The sequence below is a fragment of the Lissotriton helveticus genome, chromosome 11 (assembly GCF_964261635.1).
Source record: "Lissotriton helveticus chromosome 11, aLisHel1.1, whole genome shotgun sequence".
Classification (NCBI taxonomy): Eukaryota; Metazoa; Chordata; class Amphibia; order Caudata; family Salamandridae; genus Lissotriton; species Lissotriton helveticus.
In genome coordinates this window covers 596336026-596355700 of record NC_136072.1, presented here as the reverse complement: position 1 = coordinate 596355700, position 19675 = coordinate 596336026, and the positions used below count along the sequence as shown (strand labels likewise).

Sequence of the window (19675 nt, the reverse complement as noted above, 5' to 3'; positions counted from 1 at the left end):
TTAAACACTTTGATAATAATCAATATTAATACACATTGCACGGGGCGTGGCTACGCACGCAAGGGAATGGCCGCCTTGGAGTGAAGCTCCGTGCCAGGCCTGCCTTCCCGGGGCATTTATCCGCGCAATCGCCGCCTGCGGTCGGCGAAACTCACCAACGCCACCACCGGACGTCGCCGCCGGCCTGCTGGCTGACTTTGAGCGCAATCGGCACACCCGGGACGCACCGGAGCACTCGCCGGGCTGCTGCCGCCTTCCTCGCTCCCTGCCTGGGAAGACGCGCAGGACAGACCGCGGCTTCAGCCGAGGGCACAGGCCCGGAGCATAGCCCAGCAGCCGCGAAGGTCGCAAAACGCCAGGAGAGGCGCGAATCCATCCCGCTCTCCACAGTAGCTACACCAGCGACCTACTGTTCGCCAGGGCACCACGCCAGCGATACAGCCTCACGGAGTGGAGCGACGCCACCCTACCACGCGTGATCAAGCGGCGGCTGATGCGGCCCGACTCACCGGCTGCATGGATGCACTGCAGCCTGGCTGCCTCACTCCCTCGTAGGGTAAACGCCGACAGTGCAGCGGGGACAACACGAAGGCCTGGAGACAAGACCCGTGGGGCGAGCCCCTGTGGCGACGAGTGCCAGTAAGACTGTGGCATCACCCCCGGCTCCACCCCAGAAGTGACTGCGTGCCCACGTGCGCCTGGGGTGTGCCACTGAGATCCCCCGTGGCCTGCATCAGTGATTAACCCTCCGCACCGAGCCACACGCTTGCTTTCCGCCACGCACTGGCCAGACCACACTGACCCGCCAAGCGCGAGACGCCGCGGACCACAGCCGGGAGTAGTGTCGCCACAAGGTCCACGCGCGTTATACAGCGCATGCCTGCCCAGCGGTTGGACTGCGGACTGCACAACCCGACATCCTGAGGACGACGTGGCCTGCCTGGCCGAGCCCGAGGGAGTGACGCAGATGTCTAACGGGCCCAAAACGAGGACAGGCTCCAGCAGCGCTAACCAGAAGGCCAAGATGGATAGAACCGGGAAGCACACCGACTCGGACCAGATGGCGGCCAAACTGGACACTATGCTGGCAGCAATGGAGAGACTGGAGGAGTCGTTGAGCCTAACTCGCACCTCCCTAGCCACCAAAATCGACAGCGTAGTCATCGATCTCACGCACCTGAGAGCGGATCACAAAAAGCTTGCGGAACGCACCACCACCTTGGAGGACGCGATGCAGACACTTCAACCCCGTGCGGACCAGTCGCATAAACACATCCAGGACTTGCTGAACAGGGTGGAATTCTTGGAGGACAGGGCTGAGGACGCGGAAGGCAGGACCCGAAGGAACAACGTGCGCCTGGTCGGGGTTCCGGAGAAATGGGAGGGGAGGTCCCCAGAAGTCCACATGGAACGATGGCTACGAGGCCTCCTGCCGGAAGGATCGTCCCCCCCCACACTTCGTGATTGAGCGGGCGAACAGGGTCCCCACCAAACCTCTGGCGACGGGCTCCAACCCAAGGCCCATGCTAATCCGCATAATGAACTATCGCGACAGAGACGCCATACTCCGAGAGACCCGCAAGCTCCAGGAGGTCCGCATAGAGAATGCAACGGTGATGTTCTTTCCGGACTATACTATACAGGTCCAGCGACAGAGGCATGACTTCCTCGCAGTGAAGAAACGATTGAGACAGGTGGGTCTTCAATACTCCCTTCTTTTTCCTGCGAAGCTGAGAGTAGTGGCGGGTGAACGAACCCATTTCTTCACAGACCCAATGGAAGTGGAAAACTGGCTAGACAGCGGGGTCGACACAGAACCCAAAACGGCGGCAGGCCCTGCGCCGTGGCGACATCCCGGCAATCATAGATGGCGACGACGGCCCCGCCGGAATTCTCAACCGAACTCACATGTGGCGACCCGGCCCTCCCCTCCTGCGGATGCCAGACGACAAGAGCAGAGAGACGCCCTCCGCCTCGTCATGGAACTCAGCGGCTCCCCTGCACAGAGTGAGGTGGCGAGCGGCGGCACACAAGGCCTTCAGAGCGACGACGAAGCAATCTATGGAGTGCCTGATTCCCCGACGTCGGATGTCCGACCTGATGTCACCCCCCAAACGGCAGACTACATCAGTTAAGCAGGCGCCGGATGCAACTCCCCACGGAAATGTATACAAGTGACCATTACAGAGTGCCAACGACACCACGACTACGATGAACCCTGAGTGCAGTGGCGGACAAGCCCCCTCGTCTCCTGTACTACGCCCTTGGGACACATCCACCGAGGGTCTCGTCGATGGCCATGACTCCCAGCACTAGCGATGAGAACCCACACTGGACGAAGCACAGCTGCGGAGACACTCTGCCCAGCCTGAGGGTGGCCCGACTGGAACACGTAATGTATGGCATCTTACAATGTATGTGATGGGATCGTCCGATACGAGGGCGGCATTGACTGAACCGCTCCCCCCGGGAAGGCAATAAGCCTTCACTTCACAAACACTTTGACATAATCCATCTGATCATGTGCATGTAGCACAACCACCCCCTTAGACTTGAACATTGTTGCTCTCCTAGAGAGTATGGACGGGAGCACGTTTTGCATCCGACCTTTTGGTATTTTGCAAGTTCATACTGTTCAATGGTTTACGGTTTCGATAGCCATGTTTTTCCCCCCTCCCATGGTCATAGAGCACTGGAGCGCCACGTCAAATGTTTGTGGGGTGGCGGGGACTGATTTCATGATGATATGTGGGCATGTATTGAGGGGTGGTGGTAGAGACGGATGGGAAGTTTGGTTCAATTGCTATAATGTTCCCCTTTAAGATATGCACGTGGAATGTGAGAGGTATACATACACCGTCCAGACGCTACCAAATATACTCTTACCTCAAACGCCACCACATTCAAATTGCCCTCCTGCAAGAAACCCATCTTAACAACACTGAAATTGCTACGCTACGGCGCAGGTGGCGTGGACAACTTTATGCTACAGGGTTCTCCTCATACGCCCGGGGTGCGCTGGTATGGGTCAGGCCGGGCATCCCTTGGACCACACAAGATGTACATATAGACCCCGAGGGCAGATACGTGGCTATCCACGGTAAATTAGATGGCAATCAGATGGTAATCGCTTCCATTTATGCGCCTAACACGGGGTTAGCGGATTTTCTCACAATCTTATCACGCACACTAGCCCCCTGGCACGGGGTCCCTTGGGTCATTGGCGGGGACTACAATAGTTCGCTAGACTTGGCACTTGACCGCTCTCATCCTTCATTACCCAACTCACATGCACAGGCCACCACGAAGGCGCTACAGGCGTGGTCCATACAATGGGGCTTGCAAGATGCATGGCGCTCTCGCAATCCAAACTCCAGGGTCTACTCATATTACTCGGGGGCACACACCCTGCATGTCCGCCTTGATCGCTTTATGGTCTCTGGTGAACTCTTGCCCATTGTCACGGACACATGCTACATGGGACGCACACATTCCGACCACAACCCACACCTCCTAGACCTGCAGTGGGATCGCCCTCGACCACCAATACCTACATGGCGGTTACAACCAGATCTCCTACTAGACGCCACGTTCAGGGGTTCCATCAGCACACAGACGGCACAATACTTTGAAGATAACACAGGCTCGGCATCCACACCTCAGATTGAATGGGACGCGTTCAAGGTGGTCCTCAGGGGACAATGTCTGGGCACTCAAGCACACTCCCGGCGACGCTTGGAGGCGGATCTCAGACGCGTTGAATCTGACCTGCTACGGCTGGAGCAGACTGCGACAGCTGGCCCCACCGCGGAGTTAATACAAGCGCGGGCAGAGCATGCTACTCTGATTGACAGCTTAAAAAATATCAATTACAAGGCCCACGCAGCCCGCACTCACCACTCTGGCGATAAGCCAGGCAAGTTGTTGGTGTGGCTGATCCAACGCGAACAGCGTGTCACGCCGGTGGCAGCGGTGCAATCACCGGCAGGCCCGGTGGTATACACGCAGGCGCAGATACACGAGGCCTTCGTGGCTCATTACAGCGCGCTGTACAGGTCCCGACTGCTAGCCGCACCATCGGCAATAGCCACGTACTTGGAAGACATCGTGATGCCTACCCTGACAGATGATCAACGTGAGGACCTGGGGTCGCCGTTGATTGCCGAGGAACTCCGCGACGCCATCTCTGCCCTTTCGAACGGCAAGGCGCCTGGCCCTGACGGGATGCCAGCGGAGTACAATAAAGCGTGCTCTGACATCCTAACTCCAGAGCTCCTGAGGGTGTTTGCCGCGGCACTGGACGACTTAGCCTTACCCCAGTCCATGAATTAAGCAACATTGGTGTCCCTCCTGAAGCCAGGCAGAGATGAAACACAACTCGGCTCATATAGGCCCCTGGCGTTGCTTAACACTGATTACAAGATCCTTGCCTCGACTCTAGCCCGACGACTGGCAGGGCTGATACCCGGCTTAATACACAATGACCAGAACGGCTTTGTACCCTCCAGATGCACCTCCCAAAATATCCGTAGATTATTCAGAGTACAACAGTATGCAATACAAGATTGGCCCAGCTCGGGTTGTCTAGTATTGGACCTGGAGAAGGCATTCGATTCGCTCGAATGGCCTTATTTGCTGGCAGTGCTGCGCAGATTCGATCTCGGGGATGACTTTATTGAGCTGGTGGGATTACTATATAGGCGCCCAGTGGTGCGAGTCCGCACGGGCGGGCTACTTTCGGACGCCATTAGAGTGCAACGCGGCACCAGGCAGGGCTGCCCGCTATCCCCGCTGCCGTTCTCATTAGCCATTGAACCCCTAGCCGCACTGCTGCGCGCAGAGGGCACACACTGGGGGATCCCGCTCGCGGACGGCATACACGCAGTCTCGCTATATGCGGACGATCTCCTTTTATACATCAGGGACCTCACCCACATACCCCGATGCCTCTCGGAGATCTTTCAATCCTTCGAGACCATGTCAGGCCTCAAGGTTAACGTCACGATCAATGGGGAACAGCTGCCATGGCACCACACAACGTTCAAATACCTAGGAGTGCACATCCACAGGACACCACAAGATGTTCTAGATGGAAACCTGACACGTGCCATCACGTCTATAAAATCCCAGATCACCTTTTGGAAATCCCTACCACTCAATGTCCCGAGTAGAGTGACACTGACAAAAATGATTGTACTCCCCAGACTCTTATATTATTTCGCCAACCTACCGGTGTACGTACAGACGCGCACCTTTAGGGAACTGGCCTCAATGGTCAGAGACCTGATATGGAACACAGGACGGCCTAGAGTAGCCCTCCGGAAACTATATGCCCCAGTCGATGAGGGAGGCCTCGCGGTACCGAACCTTGAACTTTATTATCTGGCGGCCCAGCTACAATGGGTCACCGCCTGGTTGGCGGGCAACCACCTGGGAGACACTGCTACGAACACGGACATATACTCCCCCACGCAGATACATACAACATTCCACCCCCTGACAAGCCCGAGGAAATCCACTCAGTTACACGTCGCCGTGGCGATACGTTGCTATGTCAGAAGCCTACGGCTCACAAGGGCAACCAAGCCATACGCCCCGGCGCTACCACTCCTGGGCACCCCCAAGTCCACCTCTGTAGTCACGGAAACAGCGCTAGAACCATGGACGCGCACAGGGGTAGACACTATGGCAGACCTGTACGCCGATGGTGTCCTGATACCATTTGCAGCGCTAGCGGCAGACACAGGTCTCCCGGCGGGTCAATTTTTACAGCACGCCTCAATACTTTTAGCGTACACACAGCGGTGGGGCAACATCACGGAGGAACTTCCGACGCACCAATTGATACAGAGCCTGCATGTCATGGGGGATGGCACACATGTAGTGCACTGGCTACACCAGGCACTGCTGTCACACACACAGCAATCGCTGCAACCACTGCGCGACCACTGGGCCACTGACAGAGGGAGGGAATGGACGGATAAGGAGTGGAAAATGATCCTGTTAGGCCCCAGACACGTGCCACGGAACGCGCGTTTTAAACTAATACAGTTCTACATACTGCATAGAGCGTACCTCTCACCCAGTAAGATTAACCGCTACTTCCCGGGAGCGGCGGCCACATGCCCGAGATGTGCGCTGGAAGAGGCAGATTTACTACACATGCTTTGGCAGTGCCCACGGATTCAGACATATTGGGGGGCGATACTGACGACACTAGACAAATGCACGGGCATGACGATCCCGCACACGTGGGAGGCATGCTTACTTGGCCTGTATAAGCGGACATCACTAAACAAAGCCCCCTCTCGATTCTGGGACCTTGCCCTCCTCACAGCAAAAAGATTGCTCACGAAACACTGGAAGAGGACTACCCCGCCACTACCAGAACACTGGCACGCATCCCTAGACACCTGGGCAAAGGGGGAAAGCACCGCCCTCCATAACGAGGAAACGGCAGGCCTCCGTCAGTTCCCGATTGCGCAATTCTGGGACACAATGCTCATCTCTTTTCACAGGGAATACCTTCTCACACAAACCACGACAGGAGTCGTCCGTCCGGACAATACCGACGATGCACCCCTTGTACATACTCCATGAGGTCGCATCAGATGGCACCCACGCCAGCACGTTCTCCCCCTCATGCCCGATGTCTGTAGTGACAGACGAGCTCTCACCCCCCCGAGCCATGCCCACTTCGTTAGACACTTCTGAGTGACACTCACGATCCCCATGACGTCCCACCCACACAAAGACGCAAACATCTTACTCCAGCATCAGTTGACCATATCCACCCCTTCCTGATTTCCCCTTTATGTCCCCTGTTCCCTACCCTCCCCTTCTTCCCTTGATGTTTATTTCGGAATTTATATCCTTGTTACGCAAACATGGTTTGAAACGTTTGTGATGGCAAATATAGTCATGATGTATGAAGACAGTAAACCAGAGCATTGGGTGCTAGGCCCCGTATACCTGACAGACATCTTTGAGATGTAATGCTATATGTATTGTACTATTCATGTTTTACTTCTCCTATACCCCTAATAAAGGATATTTAAACAAAAAAATAATTAATACACATTGCACTGTATGAATTATTGAAATATACATTTAGTTTAAAACATTGGCATTTTTTGAAGGAAGAGGATAGATCGGTTTTATATATATTGATATGCTCATCCCCTGATAAAGCCAATAGGCTCAATTTTTCTCTTTTGATGTTGCAGGATGACATGCATGGCATAGGCGGGGGTTGATTTTAAGTAGGCTAATAAAATATAACTATATGTTTTTAAAAAAAAATAGAAATTCACTGCAAGAAATAAAGGTCAAAATGAAGTTAAAGTTAAGTGAAAATTTCCGTAACAACGTCCATTTTAAACTTTAAAAAAAATAAAAAATGAAATTACTGAAATTCACCAATTATAGTTAACTCAGGTAACTATAACTGGTGTCCTAAGGTAAGCATAGCTCCCGCCCTTGCAATTTAATGTTTAGTGAATGTGTGTGGTGTAGACCATGTTGCTGCTTTACAAATGTAATCCATGGGGATAGTCCACAAGAATGCCATAGATGCCCCTATTTTGCATTTGGAGTGCTCTTTAGGGGGAATTGATAATGTACGCTTTGCTTTTTGATAGCATACTTGAATGGTTTAACAATCCACCTGGCAATTCCAGATTTTGATATAGGATTGCCCTTATGTTGTGGTGAGAAAGCTACGAAAAGTTGTTTAGTTTTCCTGAAACTTTTTGTTCTGTCAATGTAGTAAAGAATAGCTCTTAACGTCAAGCGTATGAAGAGCCCGTTCTGCTACTGAATCTGGTTGAAGAAAGAAGACTGGGAGCTCAACCGATTGATTAAGGTGAAATGGAGAGACTACTTTATGTAGGAATTTAGGTTTGTCCTAAGAACCACTTTGTTGTAATGTATTTGCAAAAATGGTTCTTGTATGGTTAATGCCTGGAGTTCACTAACTCTTCTGAGAGATGTGATGGCCACAAGGAAGGCTACTTTCCATGTGAGAAATTGTAACTCACATCTGTGTAAAGGTTCAAATGGAGGACCCATGAGCCTAGTAAGGACAATGTTTAGATTCCAGATTGGAGAGGGTAAAATTCTGGGAGGAATTATCCTTTTGAGACCTTCCATGAATGCTTTAATGGCAGGAACCCTAAACAATGACAATTGTTGTCTGTTTTGCAGGTAAGCTGCTATGGCAGCAAGATGTAATCTTATGGATGTGTATGCTAGATTACATTTTTGTAGATGAAAGAGATAAATAATGTTTTGAATGGAAGCATCTAATGGATTATGTTGTTATTGCAGTAAATCACAAATCTTTTCAATTTAGCTGCATAGCAAGCTCTAGTAGTAGGATGTCTAGCCTCCTTGATAACATTCATGCAGTCTGGTGGGAGGTTGAGGTATCCAAGACTTCAGGAGCCAAATCACTAGGTTCAGTTGAGCTGGATCTGGATGCCTTATGTCTCCATGGTTCTGTGTGAAAAGCTTTGGGGAAAGGCGCAACGTTTGGTGTGGAACTACTGAGAGTTCCAGAAGTGCTGTGAACCATCGTTGCCGGGCCCAAGTTGGAGCAACTAGGATCATTGTGAGAGACTATTGTTTCAGCTTGCGGACTAGTAGCTGATTGAGTCGGAGAGGCGGAAAAGCGTACGCAAATCTTCCTGACCAGTTCATCCATATTGCATTGCCCTTGGACAGTGGGTGTGGATACCTGGAGGCGAAGCTTGGGCATTTAGTGTTTAAGTGTGTGGCAAACAGATCTATGTCTGGATGTCCCCACGTTTGAAAAAAGGGTTGAAGAACTTTGGGATGAAGTTCCCACTTGTGAATCTGTTGTAGCTGACGACTGAGCAGATCCGCTATCTGATTGTGTATCCAAGGTCTATGCTCTGATAAGAGGTATATCTATTGAGGAATGGCCCATCTCCATATGCTTTGTGCTAGTTGTGAAAGCTGTAGGGAGTGTGTCCCCCCTGTTTCTGTATGTAGTACATTGCTGTCATGTTGTCCGTCCGGACAAGAACAGCTTTGCCTACGAGGTGTACCTGAAATGATTTGAGAGCGAGAAATATGGCCAGTAACTCCAGATGATTGATGTGAAGGAGATTCTGTTGAGGGGTCCATATACCCTGAATGGTATGGATTAAGAGATGAGCTCCCCAGCCGACGTCCGCTGTTAGCACTATCTGTGAAACTGGGTCCAGGAACGGCTGCCTTCTGGAAAGATTTTGTATGTTCCACCACTGCAGAGCGCGATGTGTGCGGCTGTCCACCAACACCAGATCTTTAAGCTGACCCTGAGCCTGGTATCACTGAAGTGCCAAGCATTCCTGTAATGGACACATTTGGAGTCTTGCGTAAGGGATAATTAAAATGCAAGAGGCCATCATCCCTATGAGCAACATAAAAACGCGAGCTGGTAGTGATTTTTGTGGTTGAAATCTTGTTATGAGAGCTAGCATACTGGATATCCTGGCAGGACTGGGGAATGCTAGTGCCTTGGAAGTATCTATGGTTGCACCTAGATACTGCTGCGTGTGGGATGGTTGAAGATGTGACTTGGTAAGGTTTATTGTAAACCCTAAGTCGTGCAGCAGCTGGATTGTCTTGTGTGTTTGTTGCAGCCAATCTATGTGACTTAGCTTTTATGATCCAGTCGTCCAGGTAAGGAAACACATGAATGGGTTGTCTTCTTAAGTGGGCTGCTACCACTGCGAGGCATTTTGTGAAGACTCTGGGTGCTGTTGTCACTCTGAATGGAAGGACTTTGAATTGTTAGGGTTGACCGACCACTACAAACCGTACGTATTTCCTGTGAGCAGGGTGAATAGGAATGTGAAAGTAGGCGTCCTTGAGATCTAGAGTGGCAAGGAAATCGCCTTGTTGGAGCAGTGGCAGGACCTGTTGCAGAGTGACCATGTGAAAGTGGTCGGATTGTATGTACAGGTTTAAGGTTCCGAGGTCTAGTATTGGCCTGAGAGTCCTTCTTTGGGATGAGAAAGTAAAGGGAATAAACCCCTGTACCTTGATGATGTGGAGGAACCGGTTCTATTGCATGTTTTTGCAACAGAGAGAGAACCTCTTGCTTTAGAAGCGTAAGATGTTCTGTGGACATTGCCATTGTCTAGGTGGTATGTGAGGAGGGGTAGAGGTGAGTTCCAGGCAGTAACCATACTGGATAATTTGTCTTATCCAATTGTCTGTGGTGATGTTGTTCCAGACAGGTAGGAACTGTGATAGTCTTCCTCCGACCGAAGTGGAATGGTCTGGAAGAAGCAGAGGAAGTCACTGTTTGGTAGTAGGGGAGGTTCGGTTGTAGTTACCTTGTGCTCTCCCCTTGTTATTATTTCCCCTATACCCACCTCTAAAGTATTCCTGTTGGGGGATGTTTGTGTAGGATTTTTATAGGAGGAAGTTGTAGCCTCTGTGGTAATGTTTTTGGATCTGCCCCTATAGAAGGAGCGACGAAAGGACCCCGCGTTGTCTGAAATTGTAATGCTCCATTAGATTTAGCAGTGTCGGTGTCTTTTTTCATTTTTTCTAGAGCTGTGTCTACAGCTGGCCCAAAGATGTGTTTTTGATCAAATGATTGATTTAAAATAGTTGTTTGCACTTCCTGTTTGAAACCGGAAATGCGTGACCATGCATGTCTGCGGTAGTTAAACACAAGTGTTAACAGATCTAGATGCTGTTTCAGCTGCATCAAGGGCACATTTGATGGAGGCATTTGTAATTAACTCCCCCTCCTGGACTAAATCATTTTCCTTGGCTTTGTATTGGTCAGGTAAGTGTTGTATAAGATTTTCAAGCTCATCGTAGTGAGCCCTATCATATCTGGCAAGTAGAGCTTGTGCATTGGCTATTCTCCAGTGATAGGCTGCTTGGAAAGCAACACGGTTACCTGATGCATTCAGTAGTTAAGATTCTTTATCTGGGGGTGGTGCATCACCAGAGGTTTGGGAATTAGCCTGTTTTCTTACATTGGAGACTACTATTTTTTCTCAATGCGTGCATTGAGAATCCTGGCCCTGACAGGGTCTATAAATATGTCTGGTGCATGTTTAATTACCCCTTTAAGCATAGGCAATGTGTGTATGACTTTATGGGACTGAGCAAAAGTGTCTATTAAGAAATCTTCTTCCATGGGGTCTGAATGTAGTGACACGCCATGGTATTGAGCAGCCCTATTAATAAGTTGGCTAAATCCTATATTGTCGTCTGGGGGTGATGGTTTAGATGGGTATGCATCTGGATAAGGAATGCCTGGAGGATCTGCAGGATCCTCCTAATCATCCCATGTATCCTGGGTAGTGTTCTTATCAGTAGTGTTATCTACAGGATCATTATAGTGTTCCTCCCCACCCTCTAAATCATCATCATCCTTTGGTAAGAAGGGTGACCATGGAGATAATCTAGGAGATTGTATAGGAGTTTATAGGAGAGAAAGGTTTAGCAGGAAGAATAGGGTCTTACGGGTGAAGTTGAAAAGTCTCTCTTAGCAGGCACCTCAGTTTATGTGGGGTATCAGATTTCCTCCTGTTTGCTGGAATACTGATAATATGCCCTGTTTTAGGGTCCACCTGTAATTGTTTTGCTTTGGGTTGACAGGATCTGGTTGAAACAGTTCATCCTGGCTGTCTGTTTTCGGTGCCGATTATTTTTATTCCGAGCATGGCTTTAGTTTGGTCTCTGGAGCCTTAGGAGGAGTTTTGTGCTCCGTCGGCTTTGAAGTAGGTGTCGAGTCAGAACTTTTCTTTGGAGCCGAAGGTTTTTTGCGTTTGTCTGGTTCCGAGGCCTTTTGGTATTTTGGTGCCGAAGGGCTCGGAATCGAGGCCTTTTTTGGAATGGGGTGTATCCCCGATTTCGGCACCGAAGGTGGTTTAAGGATAGTGATATGTGCCTTGCTCGGTCCTGAGCTGCTGGAAGGCTTTTCTTTTTTCTTCAGAGCCGGGCCCGGAGGCGGGGCTTCTGAAGTTTTCTTCTGGTCTCAACTAAGGCCTACAGGCGAAGTCTTGACTAGAGCCTTCTTCTGTTCTGGTGGGGCAGGAGCAGGGGCTTTTGTACTCACTCGTTGACCTGGAGTGATGTCATCGGACCCGGAGTCATCCTCTTCAGAGACGATCTCAAGCTCCTCTGAATCTTCTGCCTCTGGAACATCGGGCCTTCATTGAAGATGTTTTTCGGCACCGGTGCAGCTGGTTGAGCCATGACATGTCGTCGAGCCCGGCGATCACGGATAGTTTTCTTCGATTGAAAAGAGGCACATGCTTGGCAATCCTTCTCCTCGTGTTCAGGCAAGAGGCAAATGTTGCAGACCTGGTGATGGTCACTGTGTGGAAATTTAGCTCCACACTGGGGGCATTTTTTTGAATGGAGTCCTTTCCATTAGCTATAGGCACGAATGGCGTCGATAGGCCCAACGGCCCGCGTCGACAACCGGAGTCGAGAGATTTGAGTCAGCGCGTGGAAGGCACACGAACAAGACAATACGTCGAATAAGATAGGTTGCGTGTCGAAAAAGTTGAGAAAACATGGTGCAGAGCCGGAGCGCAGCAAGTCCCATCCGAACCCGAAGGCGGAAAAAAACGATCTGGAGATGGAGTCGATGCCCATGCGCACTACTAACCAAAGGAGGAGTCACCTATCTCGTGACTACAAAGACTTCTACAATAACAAAGTGCAAACATCCGAGCCCAACACCAGATGGCGATCTATGCTACAGAATACAATCTACAGCTCATATGCCTCGAACATATATTTATACACAGACACATATGTGTATATATATAAGATCATAATTATACATATATATTCTCTTCCGTCCCTTCCTCTCTGCTGTTCTTGTCTTTTCACAGGGCTTTGCCTTTTTTAAAGAATTTTGAAATTCAAGTGTTTCAAAGTAATGACAGCAAATTTTTTTGAACGCTTTTTTTCCCCTTAAAGTGACGCTTTTGAAGAGTTAAGTTTCAAAGTGATAGTTTTAAATTGTTGAGGTGAAAGAATCACACATCCATAATGCAACCACGATAGTGCATGATAGCATGCTATAAATACAACACAGATGTTCTGTTGCCATCTTCTAAACAATCTACTAACAATTAGTGTAATATATGCAAATGAAACTGAAATGTAAAGGACAGCACTCAAAGGTAAAAGAAAACATAAAAAGGATCAGAAGAAAATCCATCCATATAACACCATAGCTATTTTGTAATCTACTTGCACTGCAAACACAAGAAGGCAACACGCACACATGCTTCTAAAAACTAATGTTTGATAAAATACTTCTCTCAAGAGGTACTCTAAACAATTTTCACACTACCCACACACATGCAACCTGGTTGACAAACCGACTTACCTGACCAAAATTTCTGTTAGTCAGCAGATAACAATTAGGAAGAACAAAAAAATAATAAGCAAACAATCTGGGGCACGGTTCTCTTTTCTAAACAACACCCAATCCAAAGCATCTGTGCTATAGAAACAAAGCATATTTGCATGTAAATGTAAGCAAAACATAAGCATGAACTCTCACACCGCTCTTTGCTCAAGCCTATCACCATGCAGGAATACTCTTATTATGAATGGGCATCCAGTCTTGGCAGGTCAAAACACAATAAACTACAAAGAGCTGTTCATTTGGAATGACACAGAAGGACACAACAAAATTCACTGTACACAACTACATTCAACCACTCCCTTTCACTAAAAAGGCATGCCGCACCTCCCCACTTTTCTTTCAGAGAGAAAGGAGGGAGGATAGAAAGTGTGTGTTTACATGTGTGTTTTGTACTTGTAAGGAGGCAAGTGAGTTCTCAACTGTAGAAGGTTCAAGAACAACAAGATATTGGTCTTTGTTTTGGAGAACACAAAAACAATTTGCGCTTTTATGTGCTGGGCAAGGAAGATAAAGGTGAAGCTGGAGGGTGCTGGCTGGGATGCAGAGATAGGCAGTGTCCAGAGGGTGAAAAATAGTACTAGTTATTCACTGCATATTTTTTAAAAGGTAGGTAAGAGGAGGTGGCAGGTGGAAGGCATTAACAGGTACTTATTAATCCATTCTTCGTGACTCTCGTCAATTTCTCGCTGCACTGCAGGTGACTGAAGAGACAATTCAGGACTTAAAATGGCATGTGGAGATAAGGCCATAAACAACATTTAGTTCAGGTGGCGTTCATCGTCCATACGTAGAGTAGGTGATTTCGACAGCTGGAGTCCATATATATCCAAGACAATTAAAAGGTCGCTTGTGGTAGCTATGGTGCACATACACAATTACCAGAACAACATGATTATTGTGCATGCAGTAAAGACCTACTATCTAGTGAAAAGAATAATTAAACATCTTGGGAAAAACTTATCACACAGCCTTGAAGAGATATACATAATGAATTACAAAGAAAACGGATCAAACTATTTATTGTAGGCTGAACAAATGTTACCTAAAACAACTTTTTCTACAGATATTGTTTTTCACATAACCACTGCCCATCACAAATACGAAAACCATTTTTAATAACATTTTAAAATATTAACAAACACCTGTTTGAAATAATTTACAGTGGGGAGCATCATATGCAAAAATTGTTATGTACAGCTTTACTGTAGGATGTAAGCTCTCTAATTTCCAGCAATTGCATCTAACATGAGTGTTATGATGGCTGAACCCTTTAAATATGGCTCTTGATATGCAAGCATCCGTATAAGAGCTAAAGAACAGGTTTAAGGGTATTTATCAAAATGGAGATATACATTGATTGAAAAAAAAATACCATAAGGTCCTGACAATTATGTGTGAGATGTGTTACAAAATATTAAAAACTATTTAGCATTATTTAATCCTACACACCTATAGGCAAATTAGGAAGACTAGATACTCTGACAATAATTATCAGGATTAAGTAAAGATACTGTGAATTTGTAGAAACACACCAATTAACAGTGTGCAGTACATGTGTGTCATTTGTGGAACTAATTACAATTAAAATAATGTTGTTTGCATGAGAATGAAGGAATGTAAACATCTGTCAATTCAACAGAAACGCACAGCTAAAGAGAGTAACAAACCATCACATCAGCCCCTACTGCCAAAGATTACTTGACAAAAGACAGTAATATTGAAAAGATTCTCAGACCAAAATGAGGCTTAGAGGAAGAACAATGCTGTGATGAAGAGTTGGCAAAATTGATAAACTACACTCATAAAAGTATGGCATTCAACAACCTGCAAGTATTGAGCATTTTAACATTTTCATAAATTCATAATGGTTTCTTTAAAAATGCTATACTAAAACACATTAATTCAGAACGTTTAAATGTATGCTTTTTTTATTTTTTTGCTTCCATGGCGTTCGCCAATTATCCTTTTGAACATGTGTAATTTTAAAAACGTGTTGTCCCTTTCCCACGGAATCCTCAAAAGGTGGAGGCAAGTTGACTACCCTGCGATCCTTCTGAAGGCCCCTTAGAAATTACAGGTGGGTAATCGGCATCAATTAACTCTTATGCAAAAAAACTTTAACATCTTTCTGTAACACAGTTGTTTACTAATATTAGATTGGCTGACTAGGGATTGATGTGAAACAACTAAATACCCATTAATAATCTGTAACTTCCCTTAATCTAGTGTCTACATTGGTGTATTTGTTAGGTTTATGAATGAAATATATAGGAATAGGTGATGGGTACTCTTTATATATACATCCTTGCCCATTATGTCTTCATATCCCTCTGGGATACATTCTGCTAATTTTGATTCATACCAGCATTATCATAATATCATATTCCTAAATACATTATAAAAAAGTGTTTTCATGTAATTTTACACTATACTTTATAATGCACTTGGTAATGCAGGCAAGTACTTTCAAAGCATATGAACGGGTATTTATGAAGATCTATACAAAGGACAAGTTATAAACTGAAACATTCTAAAAAATAAAACTTTATTTCTATCTGAAAGAAGATCTACTGAAATGAGAATGGTTTCCAAATAAACAAGCAAAATGAGGTGTATGTGTTCAATGAGCTACACAGGAGCCAACATGTTCAAAAATTAAAAATGCTTCAGTAGTTCAGTAGCAGTAGAAATATAACAGATAGGTAACTAGAATGTATTGAGGAAGAGCATGCTGCCAATCTATAAAGCAGTACAGTATATGGATCTTATTGTGGTACTAAAAAAAAGGCTGCCTATACTGAGATCTATTGAAACTGCCCATCTTGAACCAACTGTAACATGGTACATGAGCCCCTGTTTCTACCCGTGTTTGCTTTCAGTGACATTATTTACTTTTTATTGTATCTTTTCCAGACTTTTCTGAAGTTCGGATCTGGACCTCAACAACCCCTACTAAGTCATTTCCATACATTCAAGACCCTTTTGGTGCATAACAATAAGATACTTATCGAAGGGGCATAGCCATCTGATAAGTTGTGGTTACTTTTTTTTCTTTTTACAACCCTCCTACTGAAGAGTGAGATGAATGGATAAGGACATTTTATGCAACCATTTTAGGGTGTTTTTTTCTTTCAGATCCAAAATTATTTCTAGCATAGCTTCCCTAGAGTTTATCCCATATGTTCCTTTCCTGAAGTCTGCCTACAACCGACATCTTAGTACACAACTGCAACTATATTAAAAAGGGAGAGACAGAAGGAATGGGGTAACCCATTACATTCTGGATTCCGGTAAAGTACCCAGATGCGTTTTCATATGAATCCATACTCTAATTTACCAGACAACACAATCTGCTCTTATCTGAAAACATATAACCATTTGTATCGAACTATGCAGCTGCCAACAAACTAGACCATCACTGGATCAGGTTCAAAATGATTGCCTTATTAGTTTAATAATAGATTGCCTTTAGTAAATCATAGGTAAAGACCACAATCTAGAATTCACAAGCCTGTCCATCATTCACCGTTACGTATTTAATACTCCTCTTCTAATATCCCACTGCTAGCAATATGATTCCGTCAATTGTGTGTATGGCATTTGATCAATTCCTAATAATACAGTATCTGAGAAAAATTTATTCATTAATGTGATAGAATCTATTCACATTGGAAGAAGATTACCAGCAAGCTGTGTTTTAATCTCATTAACTCTAAAACAAAGAACAGCTCTAGCCGTGATGAGAAAATAAAGCCCTCAGTAACCATTAAACCAAACTGAAAGCAGTTTGTCAATCTGCTGCACAGGCATTTTCTTGCAAAGACTAACTCTAGTCTTCAGCTAATAGCTTTTTTCCAACAATTTTTATCTCCACTTATTCTCAAACACACAGACTATGTAAAATGATCTACTAAACTGTTGATTTTTTTATTTGTTAATTATAATCTGAAAATACAAATTTAGCTACAGAAAAATACACACCTGATTTCAAGTTTCTGTATGTCTTCTTCTTCAACTTGAAATTGGGATTTCCTGGTATAACTGCTAGATCTTGTAACCTGCAATATAGATTTGTGAATTAAAAGTTGCACCTACTTTATTCAAATATATGTACAAGAATTTGATATAAGGAATCATATTACATGTAGCGCTACAGAATATTATCATGCGATCAATACTACTTTTTTGGTCCAAGTTGGAGGCAAAAGTTTACAACAAGCATTTACAATGCAACGGTCTCGGCATTGCAAAAGTTAGAGCTATTAGCATTGTACATGAACGCGAGTTTAAGGTCTTGACATTGTAAATGACAAGGTCTTTTATTTATGTTTTTTTACAAATGAAAGCCCTGGCACTTTTTTTTTTACAAATTAAGCACGGTTGGTGCCCGTGTCTGTGCATGGGAGTGGTGGTGTCCGTGTGTGCACGGCAGTGGTGGTGTCCGTGTGTGCATGGCAGTGGTGGTGTCCGTGTGTGCATGGCAGGGTTTGTCCTCGAGCTGCATACTTGTTATAATTAAAGTGGGCAGAGATGACCAAGTTGGAGAAGATTTTGAAAAGAGAGGTCACAGTTATTAGTTTGAGAGGATGTGATGTGATGCGAGATGATAGCACGATGTAGCCAAAAACTCGAATATTGTTGAATAGCAAGGACAACTCCTTGTAACATTCAGAAGGGCATGGCCATAAAAAGGAACAATGAACGGGTATTTGGTTAAAACTCGCTGACACACCATCCGTGACGGAGGGTAAAAAATAATGCCTGGAATGTAAGGTGATCGCAGCGGAGGGACCAGGGTGGTGGCAGGCGCAGAAGTTCGTTATTCTAGGGTAATAGCGTGTGTGCAAGTTCCTCACGCCGGATATGAAAGGGTGAGGACAGATCGTGGGACATTAAATAATGCTTTCAAGGGGACATATTCGGCTGGCATAGTATTTATATCTTTGGCCGAATTAGGAATCGGAGCCATCCTCGAGAACGCTGGGCTGGATACAAGGTTTAAAACACCTAAGAGCGGCAGTGGAAATGATCAAAGCGCATTCCAGCCATCTACCTGGAGGCCTCGCTCAGTCCGACCTCAACCCCTCGCCTGTCCACAGCTCCCGCCTCCCCGCCACCGCATTTCCCAAGCTTTAACTTCTTCACTTCGAAGAGGAAATTCATCGGGTTAGAATAGAAGGAATGACTTACATCTACTCCCTGTTGCATTGCCCCCTCGCTCCAAACGGAGACTCGTATGGCCCAGTTATGTCCTACCCCCTAATTGCCTCCCCGCCCGGCTATATCCCATTCTCGTGGCTAGCAGCAGCCACGATTTGCAAATCTAAAAAGCGAGGAAGAGGGGGAGAGAGACGAAGTCAGAAAGACAGAGAAGGAAGGATAGATAAAGATGAAGGAGAGAAATATAAAGACGATGGGGAGAGAGACAAAGAAAGTGTGAACGGGAGGGGGGTATAACGACCATAGACAGAGCAACAACACGAAATGTATCGGAGAATGTTTTTTGCGTTGCACGACCTTGAGCGAGCGCGGTCTAGGGAAATCTAGCAGTGCCTGCCTGTTTATCACCGCCACGCGCCTCTCTGCAGACTCCCCCTGCATTCCAGAGAGGCGCGCGAAGCGATCCGGTCAGCCCTGGAATGCCGTGGAGACAAGACCTGGCCGCGCGCACAACGTTATCCTATGGAAAAACGCTGCGCGCGGCCAGGTCTTGTCTCCCTTCGGCGTCTCAGACTGCTGAGACGCCGACAACAGTTCTCGGCGAGAACGCGCTTTCAGCGCGTTATAACCGAGCCCTAAAAAGAGCAAGAGCAATAATTGCCTTTATTAACTAGGTCCATGGACATTAATGGCTATGATATCAAAATGCCGCTAACCTGGCATTGAATTTTTAACTTGTTCTTCATCTTTGAAATAAAGCAAACCTATATGTTGAAGTAGCATAACCCTTCCAAAAGGTTCTCTGTCTAACATATTCAAAACTACTTCCACTATGTACAACAAAATTATTTCAATATCTCATTCCATAATCATAAAATTAATTTTCATGCTATAGTTTACACTGGCATATGCTACTCGGGGCTTAGCTCTGCAAATGAATACAACTAGTTGGCAAAATACCTTTCTTAAAAAATAATATTCGCAATATCAACATATATTTAGTTGCCCTGAAAGAGTATTCGCTCAGGAAGAGTATTTGATTAAGATATTTTTGAAAGGCAATGCAAAATACTTTCTTTTAAATGCAAA

At 46.2% G+C, this 19675-nt stretch overlaps 1 protein-coding gene across 1 annotated transcript in view; it reads right to left on the bottom strand.

The window, feature by feature from the left end:
- The window catches only part of RASA2 (RAS p21 protein activator 2), a 555017-nt gene that overhangs the window by 297452 nt on the left and 237890 nt on the right, over positions 1–19675 (bottom strand). The window contains exon 8 of the mRNA XM_078666395.1: positions 17408–17484. Coding sequence (XP_078522521.1) covers positions 17408–17484 — 77 coding nt within the window. The remainder of the gene's footprint in view (positions 1–17407; positions 17485–19675) is intronic.